The sequence below is a fragment of the Rutilus rutilus genome (genome assembly GCF_951802725.1).
Source record: "Rutilus rutilus genome assembly, chromosome: 4".
NCBI lineage: Eukaryota > Metazoa > Chordata > Actinopteri > Cypriniformes > Leuciscidae > Rutilus > Rutilus rutilus.
This window is the reverse complement of record NC_140212.1, coordinates 37,991,129-38,011,700: the sequence shown is the minus strand read 5'-3', so window position 1 is coordinate 38,011,700 and position 20,572 is coordinate 37,991,129. Positions and strand designations below refer to the sequence as shown.

Below are 20,572 nucleotides of genomic sequence, written 5' to 3'. Positions count from 1 at the left end.
TTATTTTATTTTTTTATTTTTTTCAATAAATGCAACATTTCACATCAAAATAGAGTGCAGGCCTACATAAAAAAAATTTCAAGTGAGAAGAGCGCCATCTAGTGGCTTTAAAATATATAAATATGTGTCATGTCCTATAACCGCCTATAGGCTGCCTATAGCTTTTTTATTTATTTATTTATTTTTATTCCCATTTCGGAAAGAAAAAAATTAATTACTAAGCAACCACTGAATGGAACAGCACAAATTATATATCATTTTAAAGCTTAGGATCTCAGCTTTTTAATGCATCTAATTACATTTATTAACTCCTAAAGAGTGCTGAGTAATCCCTCTAAAACCGAGTGTACCGCCAGCAGGCGCCACCTAGCTGCGAAAATATTCTTTACCATATTTTTCAAAAATCTTGCCTTGATTAACACAAAGTTGATGTCATTTGAAAGCGTAGAGTCTGAACTTTACAGTGAATGTATCCACTTTGAAAAACTCGTAAGTATTGCTGAGTTATTTGCTGATAAATAGAATTTCTTTTTTTTCATAATCTATCAAATAATGTTCTGCAATGTGTCAAAAACATCATACAGCTCATGAAACATTCACAGATCATTGAAAATGGCACTTCATTTTTTACAGCATATTATTACAATTAAAATGAGCCCAAAATTAACATAATCTATTGCTTTTATGACAAGATATTCTTCATGGAGAAAAAATTGCCCATGAGGGGGTGTCAAAGACTGTACAAAAAGGCTATCTCTTTTCCAAATGCTGTAACTTTTGATTCCTTTGTCCAATTTTTTTATTTTTTTATCCAGATGCAGCTAACATGTAGGGGGACTTCACTAAAAAAGAATTTTCCTCCTACCTTATTTCCTTCCTGAGTTATTCCATGACAAATAAGAAAGATATGCAAAATCATAATAAAAATTATATATATATATATATATATATATATATATATATATATATATAGTCTTTTATCCGCAGTTTCTCTGCAGGACAATGTCCAAATGTAATGTAATTTATATTTTCAAAAAATTTTAAAAGAGTTCTTTCAAACGATACCTACCTTTTGACTCTCCTTGCTATAGTTTTGGAGTTATTATGAGTATATATTTTGTATATAGTTTGGAGCAAAATTTGCTGTTTCAGTCTTACCAGTTAATTTCTCTGTGTGTGTGTGTGGGGGGGGGGTGTCTTATTTGCACTCTTGATGTTTTAGAGTGTCACCCCTTCATTGCTGTGCACTTTTTTTCTGCACAGTGGCTGATTTGTAGTTTGTACCACCAAAAGTTTCTCTGAGTTTTCATATTTTTTCGCATTTCCCATTCATTTCCTATGTCGGTCATTTTTGACCGGGAGGAAGCTAAGTGTGACTATTTTTTTTTACGACCCTTTAACATATCCGAATCATGTCCATGATTTTTTTGTGTGTTCACATAGCTAATACAACAAAAGTCACCAAGTGTCATCCCATTCCGATGAAGCAAAAATTTAAGAAAAAATTCAAAATGTATACGTTTTCGGTCATTTTTGACCGAAGAAGCCCAGAGGGTTAAAAGATGTTTTGTGTGTATGTTTAAGTGTATTTTCATTACGGCTTTACTATAAATGTGATTTTTATTTTGTTTATTTGAGTTTGTGTATAGATGTACATAGCATCGCTATGTTCAGATGCTTCCACATATGCTGATGTTTCATTGGGTTTATTTTGTTATTGAAAGGAAATTGTATTAAACATATTTACATATTCATCTAAATGCCACTTTGGATGTTTGCCAAGTCCGTTGCTGAGGTATTTTGAACTTCTTTTAACCCTTAACCCTCTGTGGTCTAGGGTGTTTTTGGGGTCCTTGAGATGTTTTGACATGCCCTGACATTTGTGCTTTTTTCAGTTGCTTATAAACATATTAATGGCAAAGGTGTAATTACACTCTTTTTAGCACAAACAGGGCTACCATAATATGTGAGCAACGGCCACAAAACACATACTAAATATGTGTCCACAAGACTTTTGAATAATGGATGTTGTCGCCTAGAGTTTTTGCTTCAAAATGATCTGAAAATCATCCTGCCTAATCATTCACATAAAACAATACATTGATTTAAACTTTGTAAAACACGTTTTGTTTGGAAAGGCAATATGCGAGTGGGCGTGAATGATCATGAATAATGCTCTGATTCACACCTGAGAAGACAATGACCCGCATAATGAATCTTTCATTCAGGTGTGTCACTGAGAGGGTACCACAAGAAAGAATGTGAGGACTTATTTTGTATGCATGCAAATTATATAATATCCAAAGTAAACATTTCTAGTATGCAGTTAATTCTCATACTGTATTTTCAGAAAGTTTTGGAATATATTCTCTCCCCAAATGTGTCACTAATAAAAAAACATTAATAAATAATTTAACGAGAAGGCTTATATTGACCCATTAAGATGTTGCTTACATCTACCTTGTAAATATATTTTTTGCTATTTTATTAAAAAGTTTTCACATGTAAATCAATTACAATCTTAACAATATTTCAAGTGTAATCTTTCTTTGTAAAAAGTATACATTTTATCATACGTATTTCAAAGTTAAGGATTCATTAGTTTGAATATTGGAACAAACACTATAATAACATCTTAGTTGATAATTCAATATACCTACTTTATTTTTGACAAAACATCACATACTATATATTTTACATATGAGTAGAAATTTTTATTTGATGTGACAGTAGTTTTTACAGTAAAACTTAATCTATCCAAAACTAATGAAATCTTGTCTAAACATTCATATTTCGTCTGTAACATATCGGTTTTATGATATATTAGCATATAAATGTTCATTTGCAGTTTAATACGTTGCTTATACAAAGACATTTTATTTCAACTTATTTCAGTCGATTTTTACTCATCTCTAGCCTATAGCAATATAGTTTGGCAAGCTGTTCTGTAAACAACAGCACGCATCTGTGCAGTTCATTCATTCACACACAGACATGCGATTCATATTTAAACATTAAGTATTTTTGTGGTTTACAGACACTATTGCATATCACAGAACAAAGCACTTAAGAATAAAGAACTTACTATTCACAATCCTCTGGATCTGTTGCTCCTCGAAACGAAACTAAACCAACACTTCTGAGGTAAATTTCCCAGGATTTTTCCTCACAGCCTCACAAGACGACGTAAAGTACATTAATCTGATTAAACTTGGTGTTTTTTATCGAGTTGATGTGGGTGTTGACACGTTTGCATGTATTGCCTCAGATCATTTGCATTTGAATAGCTCGCGCTCTCCGTGGGCGTGTTCAGATTAGCAGATAATGACCTATAATGAGCTGAAATGAGAACGACTGACATCTCTCTCTTTTCATTCAGATTACATAAACTGAGAATATTTGTTTTTTTATATAAATTACTTCATTTAAAAGAAGAGAACTGAAGCTTCATGCCTGTGTGTCTGTATGCCGGCGTGACTGAGTATTCGCTGAGTTACAGTTCATTTACGGCCACGTTTCAGAATGGTCTTCACTGGCAGAGAGAAGGCAGAACTCGCATCATGTTTATTTTTCTTTATTTGGCAAAAAGCACAACACTTTGTTTTTATTGTGAGTATACACAAAAAAAGACACTTAACAGGATCAAATGATGTATAACACTTATGTAAGATCAAAATCAACAGAGTATTTTGAGTCTCTTTTGCGCTAAGAAAAAAAGCAAGCAGATAGCGCCGGCCTCATCGCCAACCCCAGGGGGTTAAGCAAAGAACACAAAATAACTCTGCCCGAGTATATCGGAAACACTTATGAGAACCTCACGGTTTGCTTTGTTTCCGCAAGTCTTTCTACAGTGATGGAACATGACAGTCTTTTTACATTATTTATTGATTTAGATGAGTTATTACATGAATCCTAAAATGATTCATGTCTGTAAAACTCATTTCACACTGAAGACATATAAAACCGTTCTCTCATACATGAATACTCATGTGGTACCCTAGGGTTTCTTTATATCTGAAACTATTTCCACACTGACCACATTATACAGCTTCTCACCAGTGTGAATGTTCATGTGCCTGTTAAGGCTTCCTTTTTGGTTGAAACTTTTTCCACATTGTTTGCAGGTGAAAGGCTTCTCTCCAGTGTGAATTCTTATGTGGTCTTCAAAGTGTCCTATTTGATTGAAACTCCTTCCACACTGAGGACAAGTGTAGGGTTTCTCTCCAGAGTGGATTCTCAAGTGATATTTAAAGTGTCCTTTCTGATTGAAACTCCTTCCACACTGAGGACAAGTGTAGGGTTTCTCTTCGGAGTGAATTAGCAAGTGGTCTTTAAATTGTCCTTTCTGAATGAAACTCTTTCCACACTCTTGGCAGGTGTAAGGCTTCTCTCCAGTGTGAATTTTCATGTGCCTGTTAAGGCTTCCTTTTAGAGTGAAACTTGTTCCACACTGTTGGCAGATGAAAAGGCTCAGTCCAGTGTGAGTTCTCATGTGGGCATTAAGGTTTCCTTTTCGGTTGAAACCTTTTCCACACTGTTGGCAGGTATAAGATTGCTCTCCAGTGTGAATTATCATGTGGACTTCAAGGTTTCTGTGTTCAGTGAAACTCTTTCCACACCGAGTACATGTGTAAGGCTTCTCTCTATTGTGAATTCTTATATGCCTGTTAAGGATTCCTTTTTGGTTGAAACTTTTTCCACATTGTTTGCAGGTGAAAGGCTTCTCTCCAGTGTGAATTCTTATGTGGTCCTCAAAGTGTCCTATTTGATTGAAACTCCTTCCACACTGAGGACAAGTGTAGGGTTTCTCTCCAGAGTGGATTCTCAAGTGATCTTTAAAGTGTCCTTTCTGATTGAAACTCTTTCCACACTGAGGACAAGTGTAGGGCTTCTCTCCGGAGTGAATTCTCAAGTGGTCTTTAAATTGTCCTTTCTGAATGAAACTCTTTCCACACTCTTGGCAGGTGTAAGGTTTCTCTCCAGTGTGAATTTTCATGTGCCTGTTAAGGCTTCCTTTTAGAGTGAAACTTATTCCACACTGTTGGCAGGTGAAAGGCTTCTCTCCACTGTGAATTCTCATGTGGACTTCAAGATTTCCGCTTTCAGTGAAACTCTTTCCACACTGAGGACATGTGTAAGGCTTCTCTCTATTGTGAATTCTCATATGCCTGTTAAGGATTCCTTTTTGGTTGAAACTTTTTTCACATTGCTGGCAGGTGAAAGGCTTCTCTCCGGTGTGAATTCTTATGTGGTCTTCAAAGTGTCCTTTCTGTTTGAAACTCTTTCCACACTGAAGACAAATGTATGGCTTCTCAGTGTGAATGTGCCTGTAAAAGCTTTTTTTTTGAGTGAAACTTATTCCACACTGTTGGCAGGTGAAAAGGCTCAGTCCAGTGTGAGTTCTCATGTGGACTTTAAGGTCTTCTTTTCGGGTGAAACTTTTGCAACACTGAGGGCATCTGTAAAGCTTCTCTCCATTGTGAACACTCATGTGCCTGTTAAGGCTTCCTTTTTGATTAAATCTGTTTCCAAACTGTTTGCAGGTTAAAGGTTTCTCTCCAGTGTGAATTCTCATATGGGCTTTAAGGTTTCCTTTTCTATTGAAACTCTTTCCACACTGTTGGCAGATGAAATTAATTCTAGTCCCGGGTTTTTGAGCCATTTTTCGAGAGGTCTTTTCAGTCTGTGAGCACCTAAAAGATTTTTCTTCAGTAATGAAATTATGATCATTGTTATATTGATCTTTCCCTTCCATTTCATTCAGTACTTCAGTCTCCTCTTTTATTGCCATCAGGTCTAAGGCAAAGAAAGAGAGGAAAAAAAAGTTAACTCCACTTTAATGGCACAAAGCGACAGACATCCAAACATTTATACATGTAAAGTATCAAAACCAACTGCAAGAGAGAGAGCACAGCAGAACAAAACAAGAGAAAACTAAATAATGATATAAAAATAACCAACACATGTTACAATTCAATGTTTAAATATCAGAAATAAATATTTAATATTTAATTCAAATTTTTTAATGTTTAATAATGTTTATTTTTCAGAGAAACTTAAAAGAATTTCAGTCAGGATATAAGCCCCATCATTGCACAGAAACTGCTTGTTGAATTTGCAAATGACCTGTTTTTGCCATCTAATTGTGTATCAAAGTAAAATAATGACAAATGTCTTTTAAGTAGTTTTATTTATATAGTGCCTTTTCGTAGCTCAAAGTTGCTTTACATTGTACATTACAATACATTTACACACACATCACAATCACATAAGGACACATATACACATTATCCAAAATCCATGTTAAATATGTTTTTAGCTGAGTCTTGAATGTAGCCACAGATGATATATTACAAAGTGTAAGGGGTAGTAAATTCCATAATGTCGGAGCATTATCACTAAATGACCTTCCACCTACAGTAGACAGCCGGAAACGAGGGATGGACAATAAACCAAGTTCAGCTGATCTAAGGGACCAGGCAGGGCGGTAAGAGTAAAGTAGATCAGACAGATATGGAGGTGCAAGACCGTTTAATGCCTTAAACGTTAGAAGTAGTACCTTAAAGTGAATAAGTGATGCCACGGGTAGCCAGTGAAGCACATGGAGCAGAGGAGTAATGTGAGCAGAACGCCTGGTGGAGGAGAGAACTCTTGCTGCTGAGTTTTGAACATGCTCTAATCTTGCAATAATTTTTTTGGGCAGACCAATAAATAGAACATTGCAATAATCCAGACGTGATGTGATTAATGCATGAATTTCAGCATCAGCTAAAGTGAGAGTAGACCGAAGACGTGCAATATTATCTAGATGGAAAAAATTGTTTTTAACAAGAGAAGAAATATGAGAGCCAAAAGATAAGAGTTGAGTCGATTAAGACACCAAGGTTACAAATAGATGACGAAAGGTTAACAAGAACTCCATCAATATCAAAGGACAGGTCCACACTTTATGTCCCTGATACATGCAGTGAGTAAGTCAGGCGGGGATGGCCTATCGGAAATTTGAACGTCATCAGCATAGCAATGAAATTGCAATGAAAAAGTCCATGCCTGCGTATGAAGTCACCAAGTGGATATATAGATGATAAACAATAGTGGGCCCAGAACTGAACCTTGAGGAACACCCTGTGTTAGCGGAGCAATGGCAGATCTATACCCTTGTATGGTGATATAGTACTTTCTGTCACTGATGTAAGAAATGAGCCAGGAAAGAGCAGAACCAGTGATGCTGATATCAGAAAGCCAAGAGATGAGTATTTCATTGCAGACTGTGTCAAATGCAGCGCTTAGATCGAGAAGCATTAAGATGAATCCATGAACAAAATAATGTTGTTAACCACCCGAAGAACAGCAGTTTCAGTGCTATGAGATGGGTGAAATCCTGACTGAAAAGGTTCAAAAAGATTATTAACATCTAAATATGATCGCAATTGCGAAACCACAACCTTTTCAAGGATTTTGCTTAAAATGTTAAATTATATATTGTCCTGTAATTGTCCATGTTTAGATGGTTAAGGCCTGTTTTTTTAAGAATGGGGGTCACCGCAGCCATTTTTAATTCTGCTGGGACAATGGCGGAAGCCAAACCATAGTTTATCATATGTGTTATGAAGGGTGCAGCCTTGAGGACACACATCTTAAGCAAAACAGTAGGTGTAGGATCAAGCCGGCAGGATGTGGAATTAGATCACTTATGGCAGCAGGAGTAGTCAGAGTAAAAGCAGATAGAGAGTTTGTTGAGTGAGCTGAATCAGATAACATCAAATGAACATTTGAATCACTTTTATGAGTAGTGTCTTTTGTGATGGATTCAGTGATTGATTTCAACTTGTCTGAAAATAATTGGGAAAAGCTACTCACAAGCACCCCAGACCGAAATAACATGTTGTGGTGGATTAGTGAGTTTGTTAACCACAGCAAAGAGTGATTTGGGCCTGCATGTGGAATTCCTAATGGTAGAGGATAAATAAGAGGATCTTGCATCGTTGAGGGCTGTACGGTAGTTGAGCAAAAGTTCTTTAAAGGCCAGAGAGTGCACGATGAGTCTAGTTTTCCTGTGTAGTCTTTCTAAGCGGCGACCCTCAGTTTTCATCGTTCGTATTTCAGGAGTGAACCAGGGTGAGGCACGAGTAGATGGAACCAGTCTAGTTTTAACAGGAAAATGCCTCTCAAGTATTTGAGAAAAATCATTATTGTAAATACAGATTAGATAGTAAACATTCTGACAAGGTAGAAGCCCTTATTGAAACAGAGAAAGAAGACGGATTCACAGAATTTATTTTACGATAGGTGAGCATTTTCTTCAGTGGTGATATAGATATTGGAAAACTAAAACTGAAGTTTATGAGATTATGATCTGAGAAGGCAAAATCAGAGCCACCAACAAGAATATTAGGCCTATATAAGCCAGATGTACTTATGAGATCCAGTATATTCAATTCATGTGTATTTGTATAATGCTTTTCACAATACACATCATTTCAAAGCAGCTTTACAGAAAGTGCGTGAGTCCATATTACAATTTAGAGTACAATTTGATAATAGTGTTCTGTTATCAGAGCTAACGGTTTAAGTATTTCAGAAATGCACATATAAAGTCATAGTTAGTTAAAAATGTATTAATTTAAAGAATGTAATTTAATGCAGATACAAGAAGCTCTTTGAAGTAATGAATACTTGTTTGATAACAAATGATTATGATATGAAAATATAGCATTGGTGCATGTTGACCCCTATATCAGTCCCTCCAGAAAAACGCGGAGTTTTTTTGTGATTGTTGCGGGCAAAGATCCTTGATTATGCGGCATGTTTTCTTAAAAAGTGCGATGGAATATGCGGGATATTTATGCAATTTTATGCGATGAAATTGCGGGAACTTGCAAAAATTGCGGGAACGGGAACTTGCAAAAATTGCGGGAACTTGCAAAAATTGCGGGAACTTGCAAAAATTGCGGGAACTTGCAAAAATTGCGGGAACTTGCAAAAATTGCGGGAACTTGCAAAAATTGCGGGAACTTGCAAAAATTGCGGGAACTTGCAAAAATTGCGGGAACTTGCAAAAATTGCGGGAACTTGCAAAAATTGCGGGAACTTGCAAAAACTGCGGTTTGATGAAAAAGAGAAAAAAAAGTTATTCCCCCAACACCCTATTCACTAGACTACTACTTTAATGTAAAGAGTCATTTCTTATTACTTCCTATAATAAGCAAGCATACTACATCACATAAAGTGCTGGGAATATTTAAGTTCTCATCTTGTTTTATTTCAAACACATGGCTCAAACTTACAAAACATTGACGAGTCGAACAAGTTCTGTAGCTTTACAAAATGAATATGCTACAACTTCTGTAAAAATGAATAAATAATAAATAAAAAAATAAAATGTGTGCTTCCTGTTTTACAGAGGTAGCTATACAAAACAGACATCGCATCGGCATTGCGGGGTTTGCAGCTTGTCAATGACGTCGCGTAATTACGTCACTTCATAACGTTCCCATGGCAACAGGGGAAATGGCTGCGCTTGTGTGAAGTAAACGCAACATTTTTCAACTTTCTTCTAAGATATATGTGACTTTTTGCAACGAAAATGCGGGGATTATATAATCATGCAAGCCCGCATATTTTGCGCGCGGAAATCTGCAATTTATGCGGCGAAAGTGCGGCGTATTTGAAAAAATGCGTCCCCCGGATAAATATGCGGACTTTGGCTGATTATGCATTGAATCATGCGATCGCATAATCGCGTTTTTCTGGAGGGACTGCTATATATGACCCCTGGAGTGAGTAGCAAAAGCTACATGTTGAGTTAAGTTGAAACAGTCCAGCACAGACATCAATTCTTTGCATTGTGCAGTTTTTTCATGTATATTAAAATCACCAAGCAAAATAACAGCAGGGCTCGCAAAATCGCTAGCCCGACGTCCCGGGGCTATTGTGTTTTCCAGTCGGGCTACCAAAATGCATAACCGGCCTGCCCGGCGGACTATCTGAAATAGTGTTCGCTTCAGTCTTGTTATAATCAGATTCAGCGCGTTCTTCATCTTCAATCCGCAGAGGCGCCGAGCAGAGCGCACATCAGAAACAGAGGACAGGGTGTGTGTGTGTGTGTGTGTTTATCTGAGCCTCATTGGTCTGTCACTGCTCGTCAATGTCAGAATATTCACAGAAGCTGCTGAGCGCGAATTTGAGCAGAGCAACTGACGCTTCAGTTTACGGTCAAGTGCGAGATAAAACTAAACAGTTCATATGTGACAGTTTTTTTTAGGTCATAAATGTTAAACGAATGACTAAAATAATCAGGCAAACGAATATACTTTTGTCTAATTTCGGCATTTTGAACTGAAAATGAGCCTATGTAACGTGACTCGTGTAATGAGTCATGAATCATTAGTTTACTGTCATTGTGAGGGGACAAGAAACATTAACAAAGCCGTTTTCATCATGTTAGGCACAAGATTAATAATGAATCTGTACATGTTGAGAATTAATATAATACAATTTGGAGGCTTCAGTAAATTAAAAAAGTTCAGCTTTAGGAGGGGAAGAGACAGGGCAAGATGAGGAGACAGAGAGAAAAAGAAAGAGTGATGGATAAGAAGTGAGAGCAGGTATTGACATGGTTTAAAACCGCTGACATGGTTTTAAAGCTATTTCTTATCTTTTTTTGCCCTTCAAACGTCTTGAAAAAAAGAAATAAAAAATGTGAACCCCCTAACAACCTTAAATTTAGGACCTCCTTGATTATAAAGCCCTGTCTACAGCCCTGTATTAGGAATAAGATCAATAATGAATGTGTACATATTGTGAATGAATTGAATACATTTATTTAGGCTACCTAGCTTTCCTAGTAGCTTTCAGTAAATGAACGCGTCTGAGAAAATGATTCATAAATGCTATCAGTTACCTTTGTTTACTTCACTGACAGACAAAAATGAAAAGCCTATATCAGTCAAAGCTCAGCTTTAGGAGGGGAAGAAACAGAGCAAGAGAAAAACAGAGAGAAAAAGAGTGTGATGCTGATGAGGAGAGAAAAATAATCAGCTGCGTGACATGGTTTTAAAGATATTGTTAACCAATTTTTTTGGCCTTCAGAACATCTTAAAATGCACACATGTAGATCAGAGAAATCACTTTCTCGGGGGAGCCCCTGAACCCCCCTAACTAGCCTACCTCACATCCGGGACCTCAGTGATGCCATCTGCATAGTAATGAAACTAGTTAATGGTGAGCATTAGACCCTAAACTAAAGTGTTACTTTATTTATTTATTTTCATCATACCCTCATTGGGGGCTGAGCCACCGACACAGACTGATTCATGTTCCATACTGGTCACACAAATTTCAGTTCAGTATTTTATTTTTTGAAAAATAATTACAGATTGAATATTCGAAAATGTGAATATTCCCTAAAAGAAACCCCTTAAAGTGGTATGAGGTCGACCCCAGCACTGCAGCACAGCGACACACAAGCCATGATATACACAGGAAGGGAACCACTAAAAAAATTAATTAATTTAAAGCTACAATATGTCATTTTTTGTCACTAGTGGTCGCTAACCTCTTAAAAAAAACAAAGGCACAGATTGATGACGCAGTGAATAAGCGGAATCAGGGTCCGAAATTAACACCCGCCAAGCGCCAAATGCGGGTAGATTTTCCGTTTGGCGAGTATATCTCTAAAGGCTATCCGCCACAGTGGCGGGTGAATGTTCATACCAAAATAATAAAATTGTCAGCGCGCACGCGCTCTTCTGCTTCCTACGAGCAGAGAGAGAGAGCGAGTGCGAGTGAGTGAGCCCCGGCCGCGCGCGCACTCACTATTCAGAGCGGACAAGCGTCAAGCTTCCCCGTACTTTTTGACAAGCGTCCTTGACAGGGCGGCCTGAGCTTCTTTGCAGCTCAAGTCGGCGGCGGTGTGTACGTACAGTTAACGCTCTATCTGTTGACGATGCTGAGGAAAAAGGATATGTGAAGCTCCCGCCACTGGAAGAAGCGGTCGCCGCCCATTTGTGTCCTGCTCATCAAAGCCGTGCAGAGCGTCTTCAGCACTCGCGGATCGTGCATACTCCGCCGCTGGCCAGGCTGCTTCTGCTTTACACACCATGCATGGCCGGTCTTTTCTCGATAAAATTAGTTTTCTCATAGCGTTTGCAACGCAATACTCGTTCCCTTATCTCTCAGGGAACCGAGGTTACGTAAGTAACTTAGCCGAGTACGTCCCTTGCACGTGAGTCAGGAAACAAAACTGACAAAAAAATAAAATAAAATTATTTCACCCTAATGATAGTAATATTTCATGTATTTCTCTCATTTTGATCAATATATATTGTATAAAATAATAATAATTAATTATATATATATAAAAAATAATAATTATATATATATATATATATATATATATATATATATATATATATATATATATATATATATATATATATATAATTATTTATTTTTTTTATTTATTATACATTTCAAATTTTGCTCTGGACAATTTTTTATGTTTGTATTCAACATAATATGCCTACCTTATTATCTCAATTAAAAGTACTGAAATGAATGTATGTGACAAAAAAAAAGGGCTGTTTATTATTTTGGCCGGTAAAAAATATGCTTGGCTGGTGGATTTTTTCATCTACCAGTCCCCGTGGCAGGTGAGCCAAAAAGTTAATTTCGGACCCTGAGCGGAATCATGGAACTTGCTGTCATGCCGATGGATCTAATGTTTATGGAAGAGTGAATACTTTGATACATTTTGTAAGAACTCGAAGGTGATTGGCTTCTAAGCGAAACCTCCATTCGGCAGTCACTAACGTAACTCGGAGTGACTGAACGAAAGGGAACTGCATTTGAGTGTGTTGAAAGTTATAATGTTATTCTATATCACATGTGTCAAACTAAAGGCCCACCACATTATTTTATATGGGCCGCGAGAGCATATGGGTGTCTTAAAATTAGGGATGCAACGAAATTTAGGCTGCAGAAAATTTTCGTTTTTTGGCCGAAAGATACTAAAAAGCCGCCGCACCCTTCCGTGTTCGGCGATGGTTTGACTCTGGCTCAGCGTGTTTTATGACTTTGCGTGCGAGTCCGCTTCTGAAGATTCTTCTTCTGAAGAAGCGCGTACCGCTGTGTGTGTGCGCTGTGCTCTCTGCTCCGTGTTCACAGCGCGTTCTGCTCAATGTTCCGTTGCAACCTCCGTGTGTGTGTGTGTTTGTGTTGCGAGCTCTGCTCACGCTCACCGGAAAGGCAAAGTCCGCTAAAAAAAAATAAAACTGCCGACATGAAATTTCTCTGGACTTTTTGCAATAGCACTACTGTGCTGTAACATGTTGTGTATAGCCGTGCTGGGCAACACTGGTAAAATTACACGAATCACGATCCTCTTGTTCACTGGTCCTCTCCCTGCTCTGCTCATGCTCTGATAAAAATAGCTTTGTAAGATTATACTTAATTTTGACAATTGGTCAAAAAATAAATCTGTTAAATCTGTTTCTGCTGCATAGAACTGATTGAAGAATAATATATTGATATTTTATATTATTTTAATATATAGTTACCAGTATTAGCCTTTTCACCATTTGTGTCACTCCGCTTGTCTGTGTTTGCGCCACTTGCATCATTAAGCCAGTCGGTGGCGAAAGAAACAAGTTGCTGAAACCTATCTTTAATGCTAATATAAACTGCTCATTTGCCTCTGGACACAAAAAGATTGCACTGGTTTTTGATTGAAATGTAACATCTATGCAAAATAATCCTTGAAAGATTTCTCATTTAAGGCCATTCCTGTTTGGAATATGTGATTGTGTATTGTCAACAATACGCAGAAACATTCTGCATTTCCATTTTCTAGTGTGGATCATTCATTGCAACATTTATCCTCATTCTCATTTTTAAGAATCTGTTATCTTGACAAATAATTTATGCTACTGCCCACTGACATGCTTTTAAAGCTATTGTTATCCAATTTTTTTGGCCTTTAAACACCTTAAAATGCACATATGTAGGTCCAAGAAATCCAAATTTTATCGGGGGAGCATGTCCCCGAACCCCCCTAACTACCTCACATTTGAATACGCATGACTGTGTGGTAATGTGTGCTGGTGTGGCTACAGTGCCAAGGCTGAATTTTTGAGCCAGTTTTCCCCTGCATATATACAATATACATTATTCTCTGTATCAAATCATTATTACCCAGCCCCTGATGTTTTTAAAACCTAGAAACACCCCTGCAAATGCATATACAATATTTGTAACTTAAATAAGTAATAATCAAATAAAGAGACAATATATTAACATTTTAAAAGTCTTACAGTTACAACCGGCACTTTGAGGGCAGTCATAATGCTGAAGTGGCCCTCAGTGAAAATGAGTTTGACACCCCTGTTCTATATGTTAGTTTGTTGGCTACATGAGACTAGTAGTAAGCTAGATCACCATTAGAATAACATACTGATCATATTCTTACATTTCATCATGTTGAGCTATATAACATTGATTTGTTTCATATACATTTGCTCACCTGCCAAATAAAGTACATGCAAGAGCGGCATCTCTGTCAAGTCACATGTAATAGAAAGTCACTGTGTGCATCTCACAACAGTTCCTATACGAGCGATTAATAGATTATCATGACAGAATATGCTAATTGAAGATAGTTAACTCCACATCAGCAACATAAATTCATCAACTAACCATTCAGAGACGTCCTGTTGCATTCTGCATCACTTCTTCTTGAGTCTCCCCATCTTTGTTTGACTCAGTTTAAACATAAAAGGCATAACAGTTTCTATCATTTTAGTGTGTGTCTGCGTGAGGTAATCGGAGCTGCTAACACACAAGCTCTTGAAACCCCGCCCTCTGTGTCGGGAGAAGCAGCATATTTGCATTTAAAGGGCCAGACACAAAACGGTGCATTTTTGCTCACCCTCAAAAAGTGACAACTTTAACATGCTATATAAAAATCTCAACTAATATAACAACTCTTCTGATTATTCTTTTCACTCCTCGATCAGAAATCTTGCGAGGAGCACTGGTCAAGGCAAATTTATGGTGAAATTATTGTCTTTCCACTTCCGCATTATGGCCCCAAAAGTGCTCACTGGACCATTCAGAAGCTTAGAATGGCGCCTATCATTATGTTTTGCAACAATTAGGTTGCGAAGGTCTGGAGACAGCTCTTTGCTTTTACCCATCATGAGATGTGTCTTGTGTGACACCTTGGCAATGAGACCTTTTTGTAGGCCACCATTTGGGACTGAACCAGCTGTTATTAATTTCCACTGACAGGGGGCTGGATTGCTTTTTAATTACTGTAAGTTTTCAGCAGTTGTCTTGGCTTTCCATGCCTTTTTGCGCCTCCCTTTCTTCATGTGTTCAATACTTTTTCCCTGTGTCATTTCACATTATTACACACAACTTAATTTCTGAACTTATTTTTGGGTTGTACTTGGGTTGTTACCAACATCTGGTGAAAATTTCATGTCAAAAGGAAATATATTTACTGAGAAAAATGATGACGTGTTCAATACTTATTTCCCCCACTGTCCCATCATGGATGGATGGAGAGACCATTATTTGAGGATTACTTCAAAAACCTTTTCTTGTCAGAATCTGCAAAGTTTTTAGTCCCAAACTTCCCAAGGATTCTCATTTTCGATGGCCATGCATCACACATCTCCCTCAAGTTGGCTCAAATGGCAGAGGAAAACAATGTAAAACTCCTGCGATGTAAATCTCAACTCACTCACATTCTACAGCCTTTGGATAAGGCGGTATTTAGAGAGGTTAAAAGGCAGTGGAGAAAGAAATTGATGTGTCACGCACGGGTGTCCAGGGACAAGATCAGGAGAGAAGATTTCCCTACAAAGATCAGAGAGGTATTGGAGACATCTCTAAAACCCCAAAACTTAAGAAGTGGGTTTGAAGCCACTGGGATTTTTCCATTGAACCCAAATCAGGTAAAAAGCCAAATAACAGAGGCCTATACACCATATGGAGAGACAATCACTGATTCTTCAGAGAGTGTTCCTACACAGCACCAACCACCAGAGCCCACTACTGATCAGAGTTCCACCAAAATTCTGCAGACTAACAGAAGTGTATCTCCGCTCCCAACATTGCCAGTGAACTGTGTGGATTCCATGTCCCAGATTGTTCTGAGTGTGGAAACAATCCCTGGTTCAAACATTCTCAGCATAAAAAAACATCCATGTTACCAGTCCACCACAAGAGATAACTCCTGTAGCACAGGCATGCACTTCAGAGGGCACCACCTCTGCTTCTAGCATTAAGGATTTTTTCTTGAAGCACATTACACCAAACAAAAAAGAAAGCACAAAAAAAACAGAGAATAAATACACTAAAGCAGTGGTTCCCAATTCCAGTCCTCGTGACCCACTGCTCTGCACATTTTGTAGGTCTCTCTTATCTGACACACTCAGTTCAGTTCATGGAGTCTCTCCTAATGAGCTGATGATCTGGTTCAGGTGTGTTAAATAAGGGAGACATACAAAATGTGCAGAGCAGTGGGTCACGAGGACTGGAATTGGGAACCACTGCACTAAAGTATGGCGAATCTTTAACATCTCCAGAAGCCATGACCAGGCTAGCTGAGAAGGAAAAAAAAAAAAAAAAAAAAAAAAAAAAAATCCAAAGATGGAAAGAAGGAAAAAAAGACAAAGAAACCACAATCCAAGAAAAAACAGACAGCACAGAATAAGAAAACAGAGGCAGGCACAGAAAAGGCTCAAGCCTCAACTGATCCATCCTTACCAATACAAACAGATGTATACTATGCAGTCATGCTCACCTCACCTCCAGCCTATTATATAGGAAGACCCATTAATGTGTCCAGACCCCCTGACGGAGAACAATACGTGATGAAATTTCTGAGCAGAGGTCCTGCTAACACATATGCCCTGCCAGTGCTAGACAAAATTGAGGATGTTGAGAAAAACTTTATTCTGTGTGAGGCACAACTAAAGGGTGCAGGACCCTTCTACTTGAAGAACCACCAAGAGATAGACGATCTCTACAAAAAGCAACTAAGAGAATATAAATAAGTTGACATCCATTTAATAAGAGGCTTCATAATGTGGCTAGTTTCTGTGTTCATCCCCATGAATTAAATGTTTTATTGGTTTGTTTTGTTATTTGATTTTTCAATATGTGTTACTTAGCTGAACGTGGACTAGTCTAGATGTTGCAATGAGTTTGAATGACACGTCACTATGAATAGGATAGGCTACCTGATCAAATTGAATGCCTTGTTGCTTGATTTTAGTGTTCTGTTTTTTTTGTGATTGACTCTGTACCTTAAAATAAAACTTTTTTCAATTATTCCTTAAAAAGGTTGTTTAAAATAAACAAGAATTTTTAATAAAACTTGTGAGCTTATTGGGAACAGGGGTGTGCTTAAAGGGTACAAAACGTACCCATTAAGCACAGCCAGACTTTTTATATTTAATGATGTACATCTTAATTGAAATACTCTAGTCATTTAAAATAAAATGAAATACTCTAGTGTGAGAGATTAATATTTTATTTTAAAATAACTTATTGTACTAAAACCAATATCTTGTGCACTAAAATGTCTCAATGTAGATTTTGGTGAGCTAAATAGGTACGTTTACCCTATATATATGATATAGTGTTCCCAAAATAAGCCCCTTAAAAAGAAATACAGTGGCAAAACTAAATCAGGAGAAGAAATATATACACAAGTTAATATTAACAATAAAACTAAATTATAATGTAGGAAAAATATTCATATTTAACGCGTTACAAAGTAAAATTCTAGCTTCCAGCCAAGCGGTCATACGCAGTTTACTTACGCCTAATGCGAAACCTACGAAACTTGTGACGTCAGAAGTAGCGTAGTGCGTCATGAATAGCGTAAATATCAGCTGTGCGTCCCATTTCTCACATAAGTTGAGCTACAGACTTAAAAGAACCGTATGTAAGATTGTGGCCAAAACTGGTACTGCAATCACTTTCAAATTACTGTAGAGCGGTGGGATACTCCCCCTCCCCCCTGACTCCAGGTTGCCAGATAGGCTGCAGGATCCAGCAGGAACGTAGGCTGCTACGTAGCTGTGGTAACTAGAGCAGAGCTGGCAACCCAGATGCCGAAACACTACTGACTTCGTGATTGGTAGATAGGTGGAGGGTGGCGCTTCAGGCCAAAACACAACATGACAACATCAACATCAGTTGAGGGCTGCAACTTCACTTTTTAAATGACAATATCCTGGCCGGACTACTGTTGTCAGTGATATAAGTATTTGAAATGAACATGATTTCTTAATGTCTAGTGACATATCAGGGCCATTTTATGATTAATTGAAATACATTTCTTACATACAGCTCCTTTAAGTGGAATCTGTATGCTCGTTTGGCCGGAAACTAGTTATTTTACTTTAGAAAGTTTTAAATAATATTTCTCTTACACAAACTCATCGTTTTGCTTCAGAAGGCCTTTATTAACCCCCGGAGCCGTGTGGAGTTCGTTTATGATGGATAGATGCACGTTTTTTTAGCTTCAATCTGTTCAATCCACTGCCATTATAAAGCTTGGTAGAGCTAGGACATTTTTATTAATATAACTACGATTGTATTTGTCTGAAAGAAGAAAGTCAAATACACCTAGGGTGGCTTGAGGGTGAGTAAATCATGGGCTAATTTTCAAAGTTAATTTTAAACTTTAATAAGGAGCTCATTAGTGACTGTCAGTGAACACTGTCAGTATGCCTTGTACCTGCTCTACCATTTAAATGTCTCTTGTGTGGCCCTAGTGAGGTGGCCTTTAAGACGTCTTTTATCTGTTCGCTTCTGTTCCTGTTACGTTTTCCGCAATAAATCCACAACAAGCTTAACCATTTCAAATTGTAAATAATGCCAAAGTACTCTGGGACATGAAAGTACAACCTAAAGAGATCCTTTGAGGACTTTTAAACATTCAGAAGGTTTGTGTTTCTACGTCTGAGCAAATCGATCAAGTGTTAATGAATTCAAAATGTTGATTATTTGTGTCTCTCTGAAACAAGTTTATCTTCAACAACTCAAGTCAAGAGTCATTATTGCACAAAGCTACAGCACTTATAGATGTGATGAGATTATGGTAATGGTGTTATGATCTATGTTAATGAGGGGATACTCGGTCACTAGTGTGTTGGAATAAATATTGCCCTATCTCCTGAAATGTCTTTTTCTGTGATTGCACTGTGAAAACCACCGTCTGCTAAAGAGGAGCTTTTATGATCATCTTACTAATGTCCTTAAAAATTGTGAAGCAAAAGTAACTCGTAGCTTTTAATCTGAGATTTTAATGTTAATTTGTTAGAAAAAAGTAGAAAGAAATCAAAGTGACTGTTAAGCTTCAGTTGACCCAAGTGATAAAACATGAAACACATTATTGACTTTGATTGGATTATTTTAAACAATCATACTCCTTTTAACTCTTCCATGCCAGTTATCGGTCAGCGCCAGCATTTTTAATAATTTTCACAAAAATGTAACGGCCCCCGGAATATTTAGTTATATAAAAATATAAGTGCTTTATGTCAAATAAAAGCGCTTTAATCACGATACTCATTTGACATTCTTCAAAAATATCATTCAGTTCTGTAGAGCTGGACATTTTAATAAGGATCAAATGACAGAGATCAGCTTTGAGAATGAAACTAACCTGTTTGTTCCTCAGTTTCTTCTTGTTTCACTCTGAATGTTTCTTCAATCTTCACGTCTTCAATCTCCTCTTTAATAAACGCCATCTTTAAAATAGTGTGTCACGTGTATCCCAGTCGATTCACCAGATTTTCTATGTTTGTCCTGTTTAAGATGAGAATTAACAGAAAGAAAAATAAAATTAAACTAGAGCTGACTGAGTGCGTCTCAGTTCAGTAGTTCAGTTCACTGGTAAGAGTCAGTCAGAGAGAGTTAATGGACTTAAATCACCTGATTAAATAATAATAATAATAATAATAATAATAATACATAAAGTTCACATTTATGATTTATTTAGTATTCAATTATTTGCACATCAAATTTAATAGATAACACTTACATGAAAATATCTGCAGTTGATTAGTAAAAGTTGTCCTTACACATGAATAGTGTTTGTTCTCGTTCATTTACACTGTTTGAGCAGCTTGTGACCTCAGCGTGCGATGATTCAAATCACTGAATCATTTTACTAATCAATTGATTCAACTGACTCGAGGTTTAAAAAAACTCAGTTTCTCTCATCACTTCTTTCCAGTACGTGAATTCAAGTTTACAAAAAACGCGATTCACGTTATGGAGAGCGAAATGAGAAGCACCTTTTCTGTTACTCGTGAGTGGATGCGATTTACTCCCAAAAGTAACGCTCGTTATTGTTAAATAAAGCATTGCAATGTTTCTTTCAAGAATGGATAATTTATTATACATAGCTTATAAAAATGATTGGACTGAATTAACGGTTTGCATTGATTTAAACACTTTAAATGCATAAAAACACAAACCTTTCGGCATCCGAATCAAACCAGAAGCAGGAGCGCGGCTCAGCCTGATGACGTCACACCACCAGACC

At 37.2% G+C, this 20,572-nt stretch overlaps 1 protein-coding gene across 1 annotated transcript; it reads right to left on the bottom strand.

Annotated features, from left to right (window-relative positions):
* Nucleotides 1-3,365: 3,365 nt before the first annotated feature.
* LOC311289214 (uncharacterized protein) lies at nucleotides 3,366-20,572 on the bottom strand. The gene is made up of 3 exons (XM_084407036.1): nucleotides 20,505-20,572; nucleotides 19,688-19,830; nucleotides 3,366-5,796 (listed from the first exon to the last, which is right to left on the bottom strand). The coding sequence occupies exons 2-3, from the start codon at nucleotides 19,770-19,772 to the stop codon at nucleotides 3,998-4,000; spliced, it is 1,884 nt and encodes a 627-aa protein (XP_084263162.1). The 5' UTR covers nucleotides 19,773-19,830; nucleotides 20,505-20,572; the 3' UTR covers nucleotides 3,366-3,997.